This window comes from Phoca vitulina, unplaced genomic scaffold (assembly GCF_004348235.1).
Source record: "Phoca vitulina isolate PV1807 unplaced genomic scaffold, GSC_HSeal_1.0 scaffold80, whole genome shotgun sequence".
NCBI classification, from domain to species: domain Eukaryota; kingdom Metazoa; phylum Chordata; class Mammalia; order Carnivora; family Phocidae; genus Phoca; species Phoca vitulina.
The window spans coordinates 2,668,772-2,682,816 of record NW_022589783.1 but is presented as its reverse complement, the minus strand read 5'-3'; the positions used below and the strand labels follow the sequence as shown (position 1 = coordinate 2,682,816).

General features: G+C 45.1%; 1 protein-coding gene across 3 annotated transcripts in view; it reads left to right on the top strand.

Annotated features, from left to right (window-relative positions):
• The window catches only part of RBM33 (RNA binding motif protein 33), a 127,589-nt gene that overhangs the window by 100,173 nt on the left and 13,371 nt on the right, over positions 1-14,045 (top strand). For all 3 annotated transcript variants that reach the window (XM_032394403.1, XM_032394402.1, XM_032394401.1), the window contains 2 exons: positions 8,544-8,750; positions 13,235-13,423. In XM_032394403.1, the coding sequence (XP_032250294.1) occupies positions 8,544-8,750; positions 13,235-13,423 (396 nt within the window). The remainder of the gene's footprint in view (positions 1-8,543; positions 8,751-13,234; positions 13,424-14,045) is intronic.

Here is a 14,045-nt window from a genome sequence, read left to right as displayed (position 1 = left end):
GGGCAAGCTGGAAGCTTCTCTCCCCGGCTGGGAGCCCCCCCCCCAAGTGGGAGGCTCAGCTGGAAGAGCCCGAGCTCACAGGAGCCCTGCTGCCTGGAGAGCCTGAGCGTGCAGCAGCCCCGCTGTCTCACCCTCAGCCGCCCTTTCCTTTCGAGAGGGGTCCATTCGTGCGAGAGAGGTTGGAGAGTCCTGGGCAGGAGGCCCCCCCCCCGCCCCAGGCTCAGGGCTTTGTTTTGTTCCCCCAAAGGCCAGTCAGTTTTATTTTTTAAAGATTTCCCCAAACCTGACTCATCCCAGAAAGGTAGACTGGTGAGAGAAGGCGGGCGGGCACTCGAGGGCCTGTGCCGTGTCAGCACCGTACCGTAGAGACCAGCGTATGTGCCAGTCAGGTGCTTTCGTCGCAGGAAGCCCGGGCACTTACAGGGTCTGTGTGCCCTGCTCTCTTTAACCTGAGAGATGTTGCTTCACTTCAACCCATGTGGGCCCATTACTGAAATTTTATGGGAAGCACTGTGTAGACTTAAGTTGTGTACATGTTTTGCATGCTTGCTACATGTAAGGATAATTGATCGCAGAGAATCAACAAATATAAAATAATCTCACCTCCTATTCTATTGTAACAGTTTCATTAGAGAATTGACCTAGGAACCTGGAAAAAAAATGTTAGCCTGTTTATTTTATTTTATTTTTTCTCCTTTAAAGAGTAGTCTTCAAAGACAAAATAGAGCCTTAAATGTATTTATATTTAGAAACTTCACGTAGCATGCATATCATTTATTGTCCAGATTCTAAGTGAGCTTTCTAAAGATTACAGGGCTAGGCCCAGCATTGTTGCAGTTAATAGAAACCTGTTTCGTGAGGTCTGTGGGCTGTAAGATCAGCAGCATTGCCATGACAGTGAAGTGGGCCTTATCGGAAGGAGAATTCATAAGAGGCTGCCCTGGGACCCTAACCACTGTCCTTGTGTGTGTCCTGACAATGTTATCTGTCCTCTCAGTACGGAGTATCAAATGTCTGTCGTGAGTACGGAAATTAATTTAATGTCACCTGAAGACATGCAATTAATCTTTTAGAGGTTTTCATAATACCTTTACAGAAAGAGTTGCCAGTTTGGCGGATTTGGATTTTGGGGTTTAGAAGAAGATAAGGGAAATTAATTTTTCATCAGGGTTAATACAAGCTAGCAGGGCCACAAAAGCTGAGAAAAATGGTTGGGGAATTTGTCAAGTGTTGTCACTCCAGAATAATGCTGCTTAACGTCTGATAGGTGTAATCAAGAGTTGAGATTTCTATAGAGAGGGATTAATCAATTTGCTCACTAGTGAATGCAAGTCAGTGATACCACTTCTTCATGGGGTTTAAGAATGAAAATAAGATTTGATCTGTCAAATTGCAAGAAGCCCTGACAGTGTCAATGGGCATTTTTATCTATACATTTAAACCATTTGTTATAAATAAATTTGTCCTGCTAATGTTGGTGGCTACAAACCTCATTTTTTGGTAATGATTAAGCTGATATAAAGTCTTCCCTAGGCTTACTTAATTCAGGTAGTACCTCTTATATTTAAAAAAGAAAAACGACTCCGAAAAGACATTTTTACAGTATTCATTAGAAGACAATCATTTCTGAAGACAACCAACAAAATATTTCTGGTTTGGTCTAAGATAGGCTAAACTTTTTTCACCTCATCTGTGTTTAGAGGAAGTGGCAGATCCTTAAAATCGCATCTACACACACTGCTGTGCAAGGAGCGTGAAAGAGAGCGGGGCCACCTAGAGAGATGCACTTTCAAAGTGAACTGACCTTTTTTTGAAGAGGACGTCATTTGCCATCCACAAACGACCAGTTATTTCCTATGTAAATGTCGGCAGGTTTCTGAAATTCCTAATTTGAGTTCAACAGTATTTTCAAATGTATATACCGAAGTACTAATCATTTCAGGACCTGTTTCAGTGCCGGAACTGTTCGTATAAGTTGCAGAAGATTGCAGATGCATGGGCGCATTCAGTTTGCTTCTCCTTGACCGCTGTCTGGGTCTGTGTGAGTGTGAGGGTGTTGGCAGTACGTTCCTGCCCAGAAACCTAGTCAGGAATGCATTGATGGTTTTACACGTGGTAACTGGAATAATTCTGGAACGTAAGAATTAGCTTTTCGTCGTGCTGATTTGAAAGAGAATAATTTTTCTGTCCGTTGAAAAAAGGAAATCTCTCCACTTTTCTTACAAAATGGAATAACTTCTATTCAAGTCTTGAGTGCTCAGCTGTGTGGTTTAGAAAAACAAACGCACAGCATCATAGTGACCCTTCCTGCAGTTGCAGGAGGGCTAGTCTTTTTTTGTTTCAACTTTTGCTGAAAACAGTTCTGTTCAGGTGTAGTCCTTCCCTTAGGAAGTAGCGTCGGACCACGGACACAGGAAGTTCCGGCAGGTACCGTGTGACCAAGGGCCTCTGGTTTCTCATTTGCAAAATGAGGATAATAGTATTTACCTTGAAGGGAGGATTGAAAGAAAATGATGTCTGTACAGTACACTGCTTGTCACATTGCAGACATCCCAGAAACATTAGCTCCTCCCACCCTCTCGACAGTGGGATGTGTTAATCATACCAAAACTCTTGTGATCAGGGTCCTAGGAGTGCCTTGGAAATTTATGTTATAGAGTTTATTATGTCATTTAGAGCTGTAGAAGGTATAAAAAATTGCCTCGAATATGAGCAACTCCAGAGCTTACCTAGGGCTTCCTCCCACTTTCCAATAAACAACTGATAGGAATTTTTTTCCCTGAAAGCTGGGCAGCCGTCATAATCCCTGCCTGAAACATCCCCCTTTCTGTGTGCGTCGTTAACTCAACAAGTGTTTGTCATCCACCTGCTCTGTTCTGTTCTCCTGAGGATGCTGTGGGGAGCAGTGCCTCCCAGGGGCTCCCCTTCTGGCAAATGGGAGCAGAACAGCAGTGGCGATTACTGTATGAAGAAGCACAAAGCGCTTCCTGGCCTGGGAGCCCCGGGGGAGGAGAGTGCTGTGGGGGCCTCTGAGGATGCAGACCAGGCAGGGGGGAGGAGGACAGAGACCCCATAGCCCAGAGATTGTGCCCTGGGGCCAGAGCGGTAGCAGATGAGGTGCAGATCCACAGAAATGGTGTCATCACTGTGTCCTTTCAGGTGATTTCTTAGAAAACCCTGAAAGAGGCCTTTACACCATGACTGGGACCCTTTCTTGGTGTCACAAGCTTTCATACTCCACTCCACATACGGAAAGTTAAGTTTTTCTCTTCACAAATGAGGAAAGGAGAGGCTTTTGTGGTACCTGTTTTTCCTAAACTTTGGGGATCAAGCCTACTTTAAAAAGTAAACTTTTCTTTTCTTTTTTTTTTTTTTTAAAGATTTTATTTATTTATTTGAGACAGAATGAGAGAGAGAGAGAGCACATGAGAGGGGGGAGGGTCAGAGGGAGAAGCAGACTCCCTGCCGAGCAGGGAGCCCGATGCGGGACTCGATCCCGGGACTCCAGGATCATGACCTGAGCCGAAGGCAGTCACTTAACCAACTGAGCCACCCAGGCGCCCAAAAGTAAACTTTTCTTGAAATGTAAGTTCAGAACTTTGTTTTTCAGGGTTTTTATCTGACATTAGCGTCTCCTCTTACAGTAAATTACCACCAGTCTCTTGCCCAATATCACAATGAAGAGAATTTTTATTATTTGGAGTGTTTCTTGGCTAAATGTTTATATTCTCAATTCAGTTCGCAGTTTAAAAACCATCAAATCTCCAGTGTTGTATATTTGTCATCCAAATAGGTATACACATTGTCTCCCTCAAAATAGTCAAGTTATAATATCTTAACTTTCGGTGCAAGCTCTTCTTTTTAAATTAAAGTTCACTATCTAGATCATGTTTTTAGCTTTGGCTTACTAAAGAAAAACATGATGACAATATTTGTTCTTTTTGTCTATGATATATATGGACATCATCCCTTTTAGGCCGTTCATACCAGCTAATTATCTGTTCTGCAACGTGGCATAATCGTTTCTGATGCACAAGACAGTGCTGCGGCCTTGGAAGCTGGCCTCTTTAGTATCATGGTGACATTGAGTAAATACCGGTGTACTAATTGGCGGTGGCTGTAACCTAGAGTTCCTGATACTATCATCTTTTTTCTAGCACATTGAGAACTACTCAGTTTTTAAAAGTCTGATGCACTATTTATTGATTCATTCAGTAGATAACCTCAGTACCTTTGATGTATACAAGAAATTTTGGTTTGGTGAGCAAAACAGGATGATAGGGTCTCAACCTCTGGTTTCTGTGGATGCTTGCAGGATAGTGTATGCTCTAGGGATCCTCGAACTTTTACCTCGCCGGGTAGGCTCCCAGGGAGTTTATTTAGACCCCTGAAGTCCCTACAATGGAAGGCTTTCCCATAGAGCTAACCAGTACCTCGCCAGTTCATTCCTTCACAGGGGTGAACAGGGTGGAAGTTGGAGAGTCAGTCGGTAGACTCTGGTGTAGCTCAGCTGGGCCTGTCTGCACCTAACACCCAGCCTCTTGTGGGCCTGGGGCTTAGTGTGAAGTGTCAGCTCACGGGAAAAAGAGGAGTGTTCCTAAGGACTGCCTGACTCAACATATGCGTAGGAGATCTGTGAATCCTGTACTAACAGAATTTCAGGATTTTAGATGAATTAATAAATGATGGATCACTGGCTCTTGAGAAAGGTGAGGATATGTGGTATATGTCCTTAAATGTTTCAACTTTATGGCCTAGAAAAATGCAAGGGGTGCCCGGGTGGCTCAGTCGGTTAAGTGTCTGATTCCTGATTTCCACTCAGGTCATGTTCTCAGGGTCATGGGCTCAAGCCCTGTGTCGGGCTCTGCAATGGGTGTGAAGTCTGCTTGAGATTCTCTCCCTCTCCCTCCTCTCCCTCTGTCCCTCCCTACACCCTCTCCAAAGAAAAGAATTCAAGCATATCCAAAAATAGAGGTCACATAGCTTTTTAAGGTAAAGACTTTGAAACATTATGCAGCTAGAGTAGGCGGCCCCTGCCTGGCTCGGGCACCAGCTCACGCCTTGGGTGGAAGAGCTGTGGGACAGCTTTCAGAAACACAGACTAGCAGCTTAAACATTTCTGTGCATGGTGATCTTCCCACAGTGCTTCCGTTGTCATTTGGGGTCTTCCTCTGTGAGGTTGGAGTGACTGTCAGCTGGCGGTGGTGATGCACTTGATGGAGGCACAGAGTCCGAGCACAGGGGACCCCTGTCTGGTTCAGCCATCCGCAGCCTTCGCTGGACAGCCATCAGCCACAGAGCCTTCAAAATACGTTCCTTTCTGGGTCCCAGCTCCACAGGGTCTAATTGGATGGATTCTGGATTAAAGCCCAGGATGGCTCAGATTAGAACTCTCCCCAGGTGACTGATAGGTAGACTGAGTGTCCCTGACCAGTCGGGGCAATGAGAATACAAGTGGTCCTTAGGAGAAAGCACTCACTCGTCTTCACCAAGCGTGATGTGACCTGCCCATTTGTAGTAGATGCCCTTTCTGGGTTGACAGAGGTTCCTCTGTCCCTCGTTTGTAGAGAGGTTTAATCAGGCATGCTTTTCCTGCACCAGTGCAGGCGATCATGTGGCTTGGTAACATTCATTGGTTTTGCAGTGTCCACCAGCCTTGCATTCCTGGGGTCAGTGTTGCTAGGGCATGGGGCGCGGTCCCTTTTCTGTGTGGATGCGTCAGGTTGCTGGTATTTTGGTAGGGACCTTTCTTCACGTACGTTTGTGAGGGTGTGCTTTGGCGGCTTTCCTCTCTTGTGAGGTCTTCAGCGTTTCTCTCCGGGTCGTGCCGGCCTCAGAGGATGAGTGGGAAGGTTCTTCCTCCTCCTCTCTTCTTCCTGAAACAGTGAATGAAATTGGTAATTTCATTACCAATTCAGTGTCTTCTCAGATTTTCAGATTTTCTCTTCATTCTTGAATCCGTCTTGGTGTTTTGCATTTCTTTTGCAGTCTGTCCATTTCACCTCAGCGGCCTGACTTGTTGGTATAAAGTTGTTCATGACGTCCTTTTTCATTTTGGTGGGGCCTGTCGTGATGACCTCTGCTCTCGTTTCTGATTTTGGTCATTTGTGCCCTCTCCCTTTTTCTTGATCAGTTTAGTTAGAGGTCATCAGTTTTGTTGATCTCAGAAATGCAACTTTTGGTTTCATTGATTTTTCTCTATTGTTTTCCTCTTTCCTGTGTCATTGCTTTTTGCTGTGATCTTATCGTTTCCTTCCTCGTATTTTGGGTTTGATTTCCCTTTTTTCCCCTAGCTTCTTGAGATGAAAGCTCAGGTTATTGATTTCAAGTTTTTTTTCCTTTCTGACATAACTCTTTAGTTGCATCCCCTAGATTTTGATTTGTTGTATTTTTATTCAGTTCAGAATATTTTTTGATGAGTTTTTTTATTACTCCCATTTCTTAGCCTGGCTTCCTAGGGGTCGACCCTGTTGCTACATAGCTTGTTGGTTGGCCAGACAGTCATTCAGGAAGAGATTGGCCAGTGGTTTGTGGGGGGGGTGGGCACTGGCCCTCAGAGCCCAACCTCTGCTCGTCCTCCCTACCCACTCCCTACCCGTGTGAGCTTCCCTGGCTCCCTGGCACTTACCTAGGCCTTCTGGAGCTCTTTGATTTCCAGGATTTCCCATTGTGGTTTTCCGATTACTGGCTGGTCTGCTATTGTTCCAGAAAGGCCCCGGGCTGACAGGTTGGTGGGCGTTCCCCATTCCCTTCCCCCCACGTTTGCTTCTGAGGCTTCTCAGGCCTGCCATCCGCGGCGGCCCCGGCTGCAGCCCTGCACGCCGGGTCTCAGGAGTAGGTGCTGGTCCTTGATTCTTTTCACTTTAGTTGACTCCCAGAGACCTGAAATGCTTGTTCTGGATGGTTTTGTCAGATATTTATTTGCGGGGGGGGGGGGGGGGGGGGGGGGGGGATTTGCCATCCCCTTCATGCTGCCATAGCCAGAAGCCCTGCCACAGGTGACAGTTTTAATCCCATTTCTCTTGGGTCCCAATTATTTTGGGCAGTTTTTACATAAATCTTACCTACACCTATCTTGCTCCAGCCCCTGTCCTTTCACTTCATTCCATTAAACTGTCTCTAAAAGATAAGTATAGAGGGGAGCGAGGCACAGAATCCACAGGCTGCTGCTGAGCTGATTCAGCCAGCTCCTTTTGGAAACACTGGTGCAGCTCAGCAGGCCGCAGGCCTGGGCTCACTGACCGCTCACCGGAGCTCCTGTGGGCGTGAGGAGTGGAGCCTCGTGCTGTCCAGATCAGAATCTTACTGTCCACTTGCAGGCATCCATTTCCGCTCAGATTATGTAACTTAGCAGGGCAAGATAGGATTTTCTTGCTGTCCACACTTTCTTGGTCACCCGCTACTCTCTTGGAGAGACGCTGCACTTAACTGAACAAGCACCATCCAGAGAGGTTTTTTATGCTGCCTGGTGGTATCATAAACATAAATAGTACAGCTTGAGTATGTTCAGTAGCAGACATTTGAGAACATTTTGAAGATCTAATTGGCTTATTAAACGATTTGTGAATTGGGCAGCATCCCATCCAGCAAGCAGCGGAGGCTCCCAGGAGGTGTACAGAATGGGAGATTTTTATAGAAGGAGAGGGCAAGAAAGTTATTGGCAAAAGAAAAGGATGGTTTCAGGCAGGTGGCTCTCCCTTAGGGGGAAAGTGCTTGTCTTATGCAGATGAGACAGGGCCCCTGTGGCCTGCTCTTTAGTGCTGATTGAAAACTTCCTGACTGACCAATGAAGACCACGTTTCTGGGGGAGGTTGATTATTCCGCGAGCCCCAGTTTGGGAGCTCTAAGTGACACCATTTTGGGCCTGTGGTTTTCTTTTTAAGAAATTTCAACAATTTTTAAGGTCAAGAAACAAGGGATTGTTAGTAAAACTCAAAAGGTTAGATTTCTGATCCTTGCAAAGCTTGTAATAGGGCCCACGAGTCTGTCCTGAAATCACTGACTTGAGAGGGTGAGGCATTTGTGTCTCAGCGGGAGGCGGGGGATGGTGGGCGGGAGAGGAGGACCCAGGGGTCATTGCTATGTCCCCAGGGCCTACGGCCACAGCCAGTGAGATGCGTCCTGAGGACAGTCCACTTTGCGTTAGGTCTGAAGACGGGTTAAAAGTTTAAAACCCCTGCCCGTGCAAACTGTCAGATTTTAACAAGAACGCTCTTGAAAGTGGCAAATGCATGTTGAGTGTGAAGTATTTTTAAAGTTAAGCAGTATTTCACTGGGCTAAACAGCACTTTAATCACAGACCTCTTGAGTGGATACAGTAATTAAAGATCTTCATGTTTTAAATTTCAGAAATATGATTAAAACCCAAACAGTGTCAGATGAGAAATTTCCTTAGTGGCTCTAGTGAAATGACAGGTTTGGTTTTTCACTTGTTTGAAATAGTTTTGCTCTCGGTTGAGCACTAACCGAGGCGGACTCCCCGATGCCGGGGACGGCCGCCGGGCCAAGCAGGTACTGACCAGCACGCTGCCTTGTTTCAGCAGGGAGGAGAGAGCGACGGCTTTTTTCACCCTGAGGGCCAGCCCCAGCGGCTCCCGCAGCCCCCAGAAGTGAGGCAGCAGCCCGCCCGCAAGGTGACGCTGACCAAGGGGGCCCTTCAGCAGCCCCAGCACGCACCGGTGGCGTCCCACGTGCACTCGGCCGGCCCTCCGGGCATCAAGAGCATCCAGGGAGTCCACCTGGCCAAGAAGGTACTGCCTGTTACCTCGGCCGAGCGCCGCGAACGAGTAGCTGCTCTCCTAGTTACAGCGGTCGGCATTTGGACGGTTCTCAGGAGTGCCTACAGCGCACAGTAGGAGGGCTCAAGTCAGTTTATAAATGAACAGGAATCCCCTTTGTTCTGGCTTCGAAAGCTCATGTGTTCACAAAAGGACTTTCCTCTCGTGACTTTGTAATGGGAGAAGTCAGGGAAAGACCGCACAACCCGGGATGTGGCTGTTCTCTGCAGCTCTGCCCCGTGCCCTGGAGACGACCTTGTGCTCCTAGATCCCCGTCGGAGACGTTTGCTCAGCCACTTCCTTGCTGTTACCCCAGTTCACAAGTGGGAAAGCGAGGCCTTTGGGGGTGAAGGACCTGTCTGAAGAAAGTGGCCCTGACTCTGATTCTTTCCTCCTTCCTTCGCCCAGGGGATTGAAGGGGTTCTGACTCTGACTGTGTGATAAGAGACAGGGGCATCCAGAACGCCTTCTGTGGAGGTGCATGTTCTCCTTTTGCACACTGAATTTAAAACCTTCCCTAGGAGAGGAGTGTCCACTTTCTCCCATTATGTCCCCGTAGTAGGGCGCCCTTCCCCTCAGCTGGTAGGGGAGCTGTCTCTGTTGCTTCCCCAAAGCCTTCACCTCTCTGCCTGACAGTAAAGTCTCCTTTTGGTGTATAAGTCAGATGCCTCTTGTCTGGTGGAATTATGCAAGGGAGGAAGCAGGGGAGGAAGCAGGCAACACCTGCTTTTGAGTTTCTTCTAGAAAGCTCTGCAGTCTACTAGCTCTTCCTGTCTGCTTGTCCTTCTACTGATACTAAGTAGTAATAGTATTAATATGAAGGCCATTCTGAGTCTTTGAAGTATTTAAACGACTTTGTCTATATTATAAGCACTTGATGATGTAGGAGCAAACAAAATTATTCCCCTTTTGCAACAGAAGACAGACATTAAATCTTAATTTCAGTCTTTGAAGGTTGCTCAGGTCTAAACCAGCTTCAGTCAGGGGCTGTCCCCCGATACATGAGGAGAGAGACATAGAGGCCCCCGTCCCCGTACCGCTGTGCGCATCTGAAACCTTCGTCTACTCTCCTATGAAGTGAGGACAGCAGTGTTTCCTAGCTCATGTGGGCTCTTGGGAGGATTTCATAAGAAGATGCATATAAAAAGCATGGTCCCTGGTGTATAAGGAATACACCTTAATAATAATACATGATAAATAATACACATTAATAATAATATTGTTATTAATATTGTGACATTATAGCTAGAACATAAGAATATTTACTGCTGGTTTCCAGCCAGTTTTACTTGCAACTTCTTTTTTCCTAATTCCATTGTAGTTAACATCGGTGTTATATTAGTTTCAGGTGTACAATATAGTGATTCAGCAAAATTCCATACATTACCCGGTGCTCATTGTGCTAAGTGTGCTCTTCACCCTGTCACCTGTCTCACCCATCCGCCCACCCACTCCCCCCTGTTGACAAGTGTGTTCTCTAGAGTTAAGAGTCTGTTTCTGGGTTTGCTTCTTTTTTTCTTTGTACATTTGTTTTCTTAAATTCCACATGAGAATGAAATCATATGGTGTTTGTCTTTCTTTGACTTATTTCGCTTAGAATAATACTCTCTATCTCCATCCACATCATTGCAAATGGCAAGATTTCATTCTTTTTGATGGCTGAGTACTATTCCATGTGTGTGTGTGTGTGTGTGTGTGTGTGTGTGTAATATATATATATACACACACACATATACATACAGCACATATTTTTTCTCCATCTTTCGATGGACACTTGGGCTGCTTCCATAGTTCAGCTATTGTGTTTATGATTTTAGCCATTCTGACAGGTGTGAGGTGATTATCTCACTGTTGTTTTGATTAGCATTTTCATGATGATTCATGATGTGTTGAGCGTCTTTTCATATGTCTGTTGGCCATGTCTTCTGCCCATTTTTTAATTGGATTGTTTGGTTTTGGGGTGTTGAGTTATATCAGTTCTTTATGTATTTTGGATACTAGGCCTTTATCAGATATGTCATTTGCAAATATCTTCTCCCATTCCGATTGTTTCCTTCACTGTGTAGAAGCTTTTTATTTTGATTTAGTCCCAGTAGTTTATCTTTGCTTTTGCTTCCCTTGCTTCAGGAGACGTATCTAGGAAAATGTCACTGTGACCAATATCAGAGAAATTACTGCCTTGTGATCTCTTCTAGGATTTTTATGGTTTTAGGTCACACATTTAGGTCCTTAATCCATTTTGACTTTGTTTTTGTGTATGGTGTAAGAAGTGGTCCAGTTTCATTCTTCTGCATGTGGTTTTTCAGTTTTCGCAAGACCACTTGTTGAAGAGACTTTCTTTTTCCCATTGCGTATTCTTGCCTCCTTTGTCAAAGATTAATTGACCATATAGTTGTGGGTTTATTTCTCTGTTTTCTATTCAGTTCCCTTAATCTAGGTGTCTTGTTTTTGTGCCAGTACCATACTGTCTTGATCACTACAGCTCTGTAATATAATTTGAAGTCTGGAATTGTGACGCCTCCAGCTTTGCTTTCCCCTTTCAAGATTGCTTTGGCTATTTGGGGGTCTTTCGTAGTTCCATACAAAGTTTAGGATTGTTCTAGTTCTGTGAAAAATGCTGTTGGTATTTTGATAGGGATTGCATTAAATGTGTGGATTGCTTTGGGGTATCATAGACATTTTAACATAATTTGTTCTTCAAGCCATGAGCATGGAATGTCTCTCCATTTCTTTGTGTCATCTTCAGTTTCTTTCACCAGTGTTGTATAGTTTTCAGAGTACAGGTCTTTCCCCTCTTGGTTAGGTTTATTCCTAGGTATCTTATTTTTGGTGTGACTGTAAATGGGATTGTTTTCTTAATTTCTCTTTATGTTGTTTCATAAACAGATTTCTGTACATTGATTTTTTTTATTCTGCAACTTTACTGAATTCATCAGTTCTAGTGGTTTTTTGGTGGAGTCTTATGGTTTTTTTATGTGGTGTCATGCGATCTGCAAATAGTGAAGGTTTTACTTCTTCCTTACCAATTTAGATGCCTTTTATTTCTTTTTCTTTTCTGATTGCTGTAGCTAGGACTTCCAGTCCTGTGTTGAATAAAAGCGGTGAGAGTGGACATCCCTTTCTTGTTCCCGATCTTTGGAGAAAAGCTCTCAGTTTTTCCCATTGAGTATGATGTTGACTGTGGGTTTTTCATAGGTAACTTTTATCATGTTGAGGTATGTTCCCTCTAGACCTGTTTTGTTGGTTTTTACCATGAATGGACGTTATACTTTGTCAGATGCTTTTTCTGCGTCTGTTGGAATGATCATATGGTTTTTATCTTATTGATGTGATTTACATGCACCTTTTGATGTGTTCTCCAATGTGACTTCTCTTGAAATATCCTTTTGCACTTTTCAAAAACTCACTTCCTAGGCGGAGTTTTGTTGCCTTCTGGGGAGTGTTAAATGTTTTGTATGCATTTCCCTTTGTTTGGTGCCCGTTCATGTGCAAAGGTTCCGTTCTGATTTCCATTTACCTTCCTCTCTGCCCTTTTCTGTGATGAACAGGGGGTCATTTTTGTCCCTTTGTACCCAGATTCTAGGGCGGAATTTGGGTTAGGATGTCTGGAAGCCCTGGTGCTGTTCAGTTCCACCTGCCTCCTGCATTTCACCACTGCCCTGCAGAAGAGGAGTTTTGTTTTAGAGAAAGCATTTGGCACTTGGTGCTTTATCTAGTTTTCTAATTAGAAAATACCAGAAAGCTTCAGCTGTCTCCTCTTCTTTAAAAGACTGGTTTTGAACCCCTGGACAACTTAAAATATCTCCTGAGGTCTGGGCCCTGCTTTAGATCAGGGACATCATCGCTGTGTGGTGGGGAGGGGAACACGGGCATTGTTGTGGCTTGGATTTTGTTGGTGTTGTTAAAGCTCTGTGATGTGCGGCATGGTGACGTGCAGCAGCTGGGAGGTGACCCCAGCTACAGAACCTGCCTTTCAGATTTCTCAGGGTGCCAGCCGCACAGAGTCAGGAGGAGACTTGGGTCCATAATGTTGTGGCTTGTGGTGGGTGTGTGGTGGCACCAGTCCCCATGGATGTGGCCTGGAGTACGCCGGGAGAAATTTGGGCTCTGGGGCTGTTAGGATGAGACCCAAACAAGTTTCTCAGCCCCTCTGATCCTGCTGCTTCATCTGCCAAGAGTGGTTACACTGAAAGTGCCTACCCATATTGCACTTGGTACGGACCTAGAGTCACACTTAGCTCTTCTCTTTCCCTCCTTTGCCTCCACCCAGACTTGCTGGGGATGGTTTCACTTCAACATTAAACCCTGCTCTGGTAGTGGATGAAAAGTACAGATGATCCTGTAGCTCGTGGTATATTGTAATGGATTCTGAGTTGTTTTGCCCACTTGTATAATCTTAGCAGCTGTGGGAAGAAAATCCAAAGCTAAAAAGTCAAATCATACTTTGCTGTTGCCAGGTCCTCATGCACGGGAGAGGCCGAGGCGTGGCAGGAGCGATGGGCCGGGGACGCCTGATGCCAAACAAGCAGAACCTCCGAGTGGTGGAGTGTAAGCCTCAGCCCTGTGTCGTGTCTGTTGAAGGGCTTTCTTCGTCCACTACTGATGTCCAGCTGAAGAACCTACTGATGTCAGTAGGCCCCATTCAGGTGCGTCACCTGAGGCCCTTCCCCAAGACTCAGGTCTCGGTTTAAATTCCCTCTGTGTTGGTTACTTCATGTTAAAATAGTACATTCGAGAAGAAAGACGTATTTTATTTCCTGTGCATGCCCTATCAGAACTTTGCCTTAGAGTTAGATTATTTGGAAATTTTCAGGTGCTCAATTATGAGACTTATGAAATGATTTTGCCAAATCCTCATATTCTCCTCAAGTTTACGTAGGCATCTGTACATACATACTTTTTGTTGTCACACACTTTTGTTTGTAATAACTTAAAACTTTTAAAGCATTTAGCCTTCTTAACCATAATTTCCAGAAACAGCTCACATGTTAACAACTATGAAACTTGGTTTAGATTTTACAAACATGAAATAACGTAGACTGTAGTTTGATCTCTTTATTTTACAATGGGTTATTTCTGAATGCTCAGCAGTCTCTGCTGAGCTGGCTGCAGATTGTCTCCAGGTCTGCAGTAAACAGAATTCTCCACTCCAGCCCCTGGTCTCTGCATCTTCTTGAGTCCTGTAGGTCAACCAGCAGAGAAGCGGGTTGACCTGGTTTTCCTTGAGCCTCTCGTCTCTCTGGGTCAGATCCCGCGTGGGTGAGACGT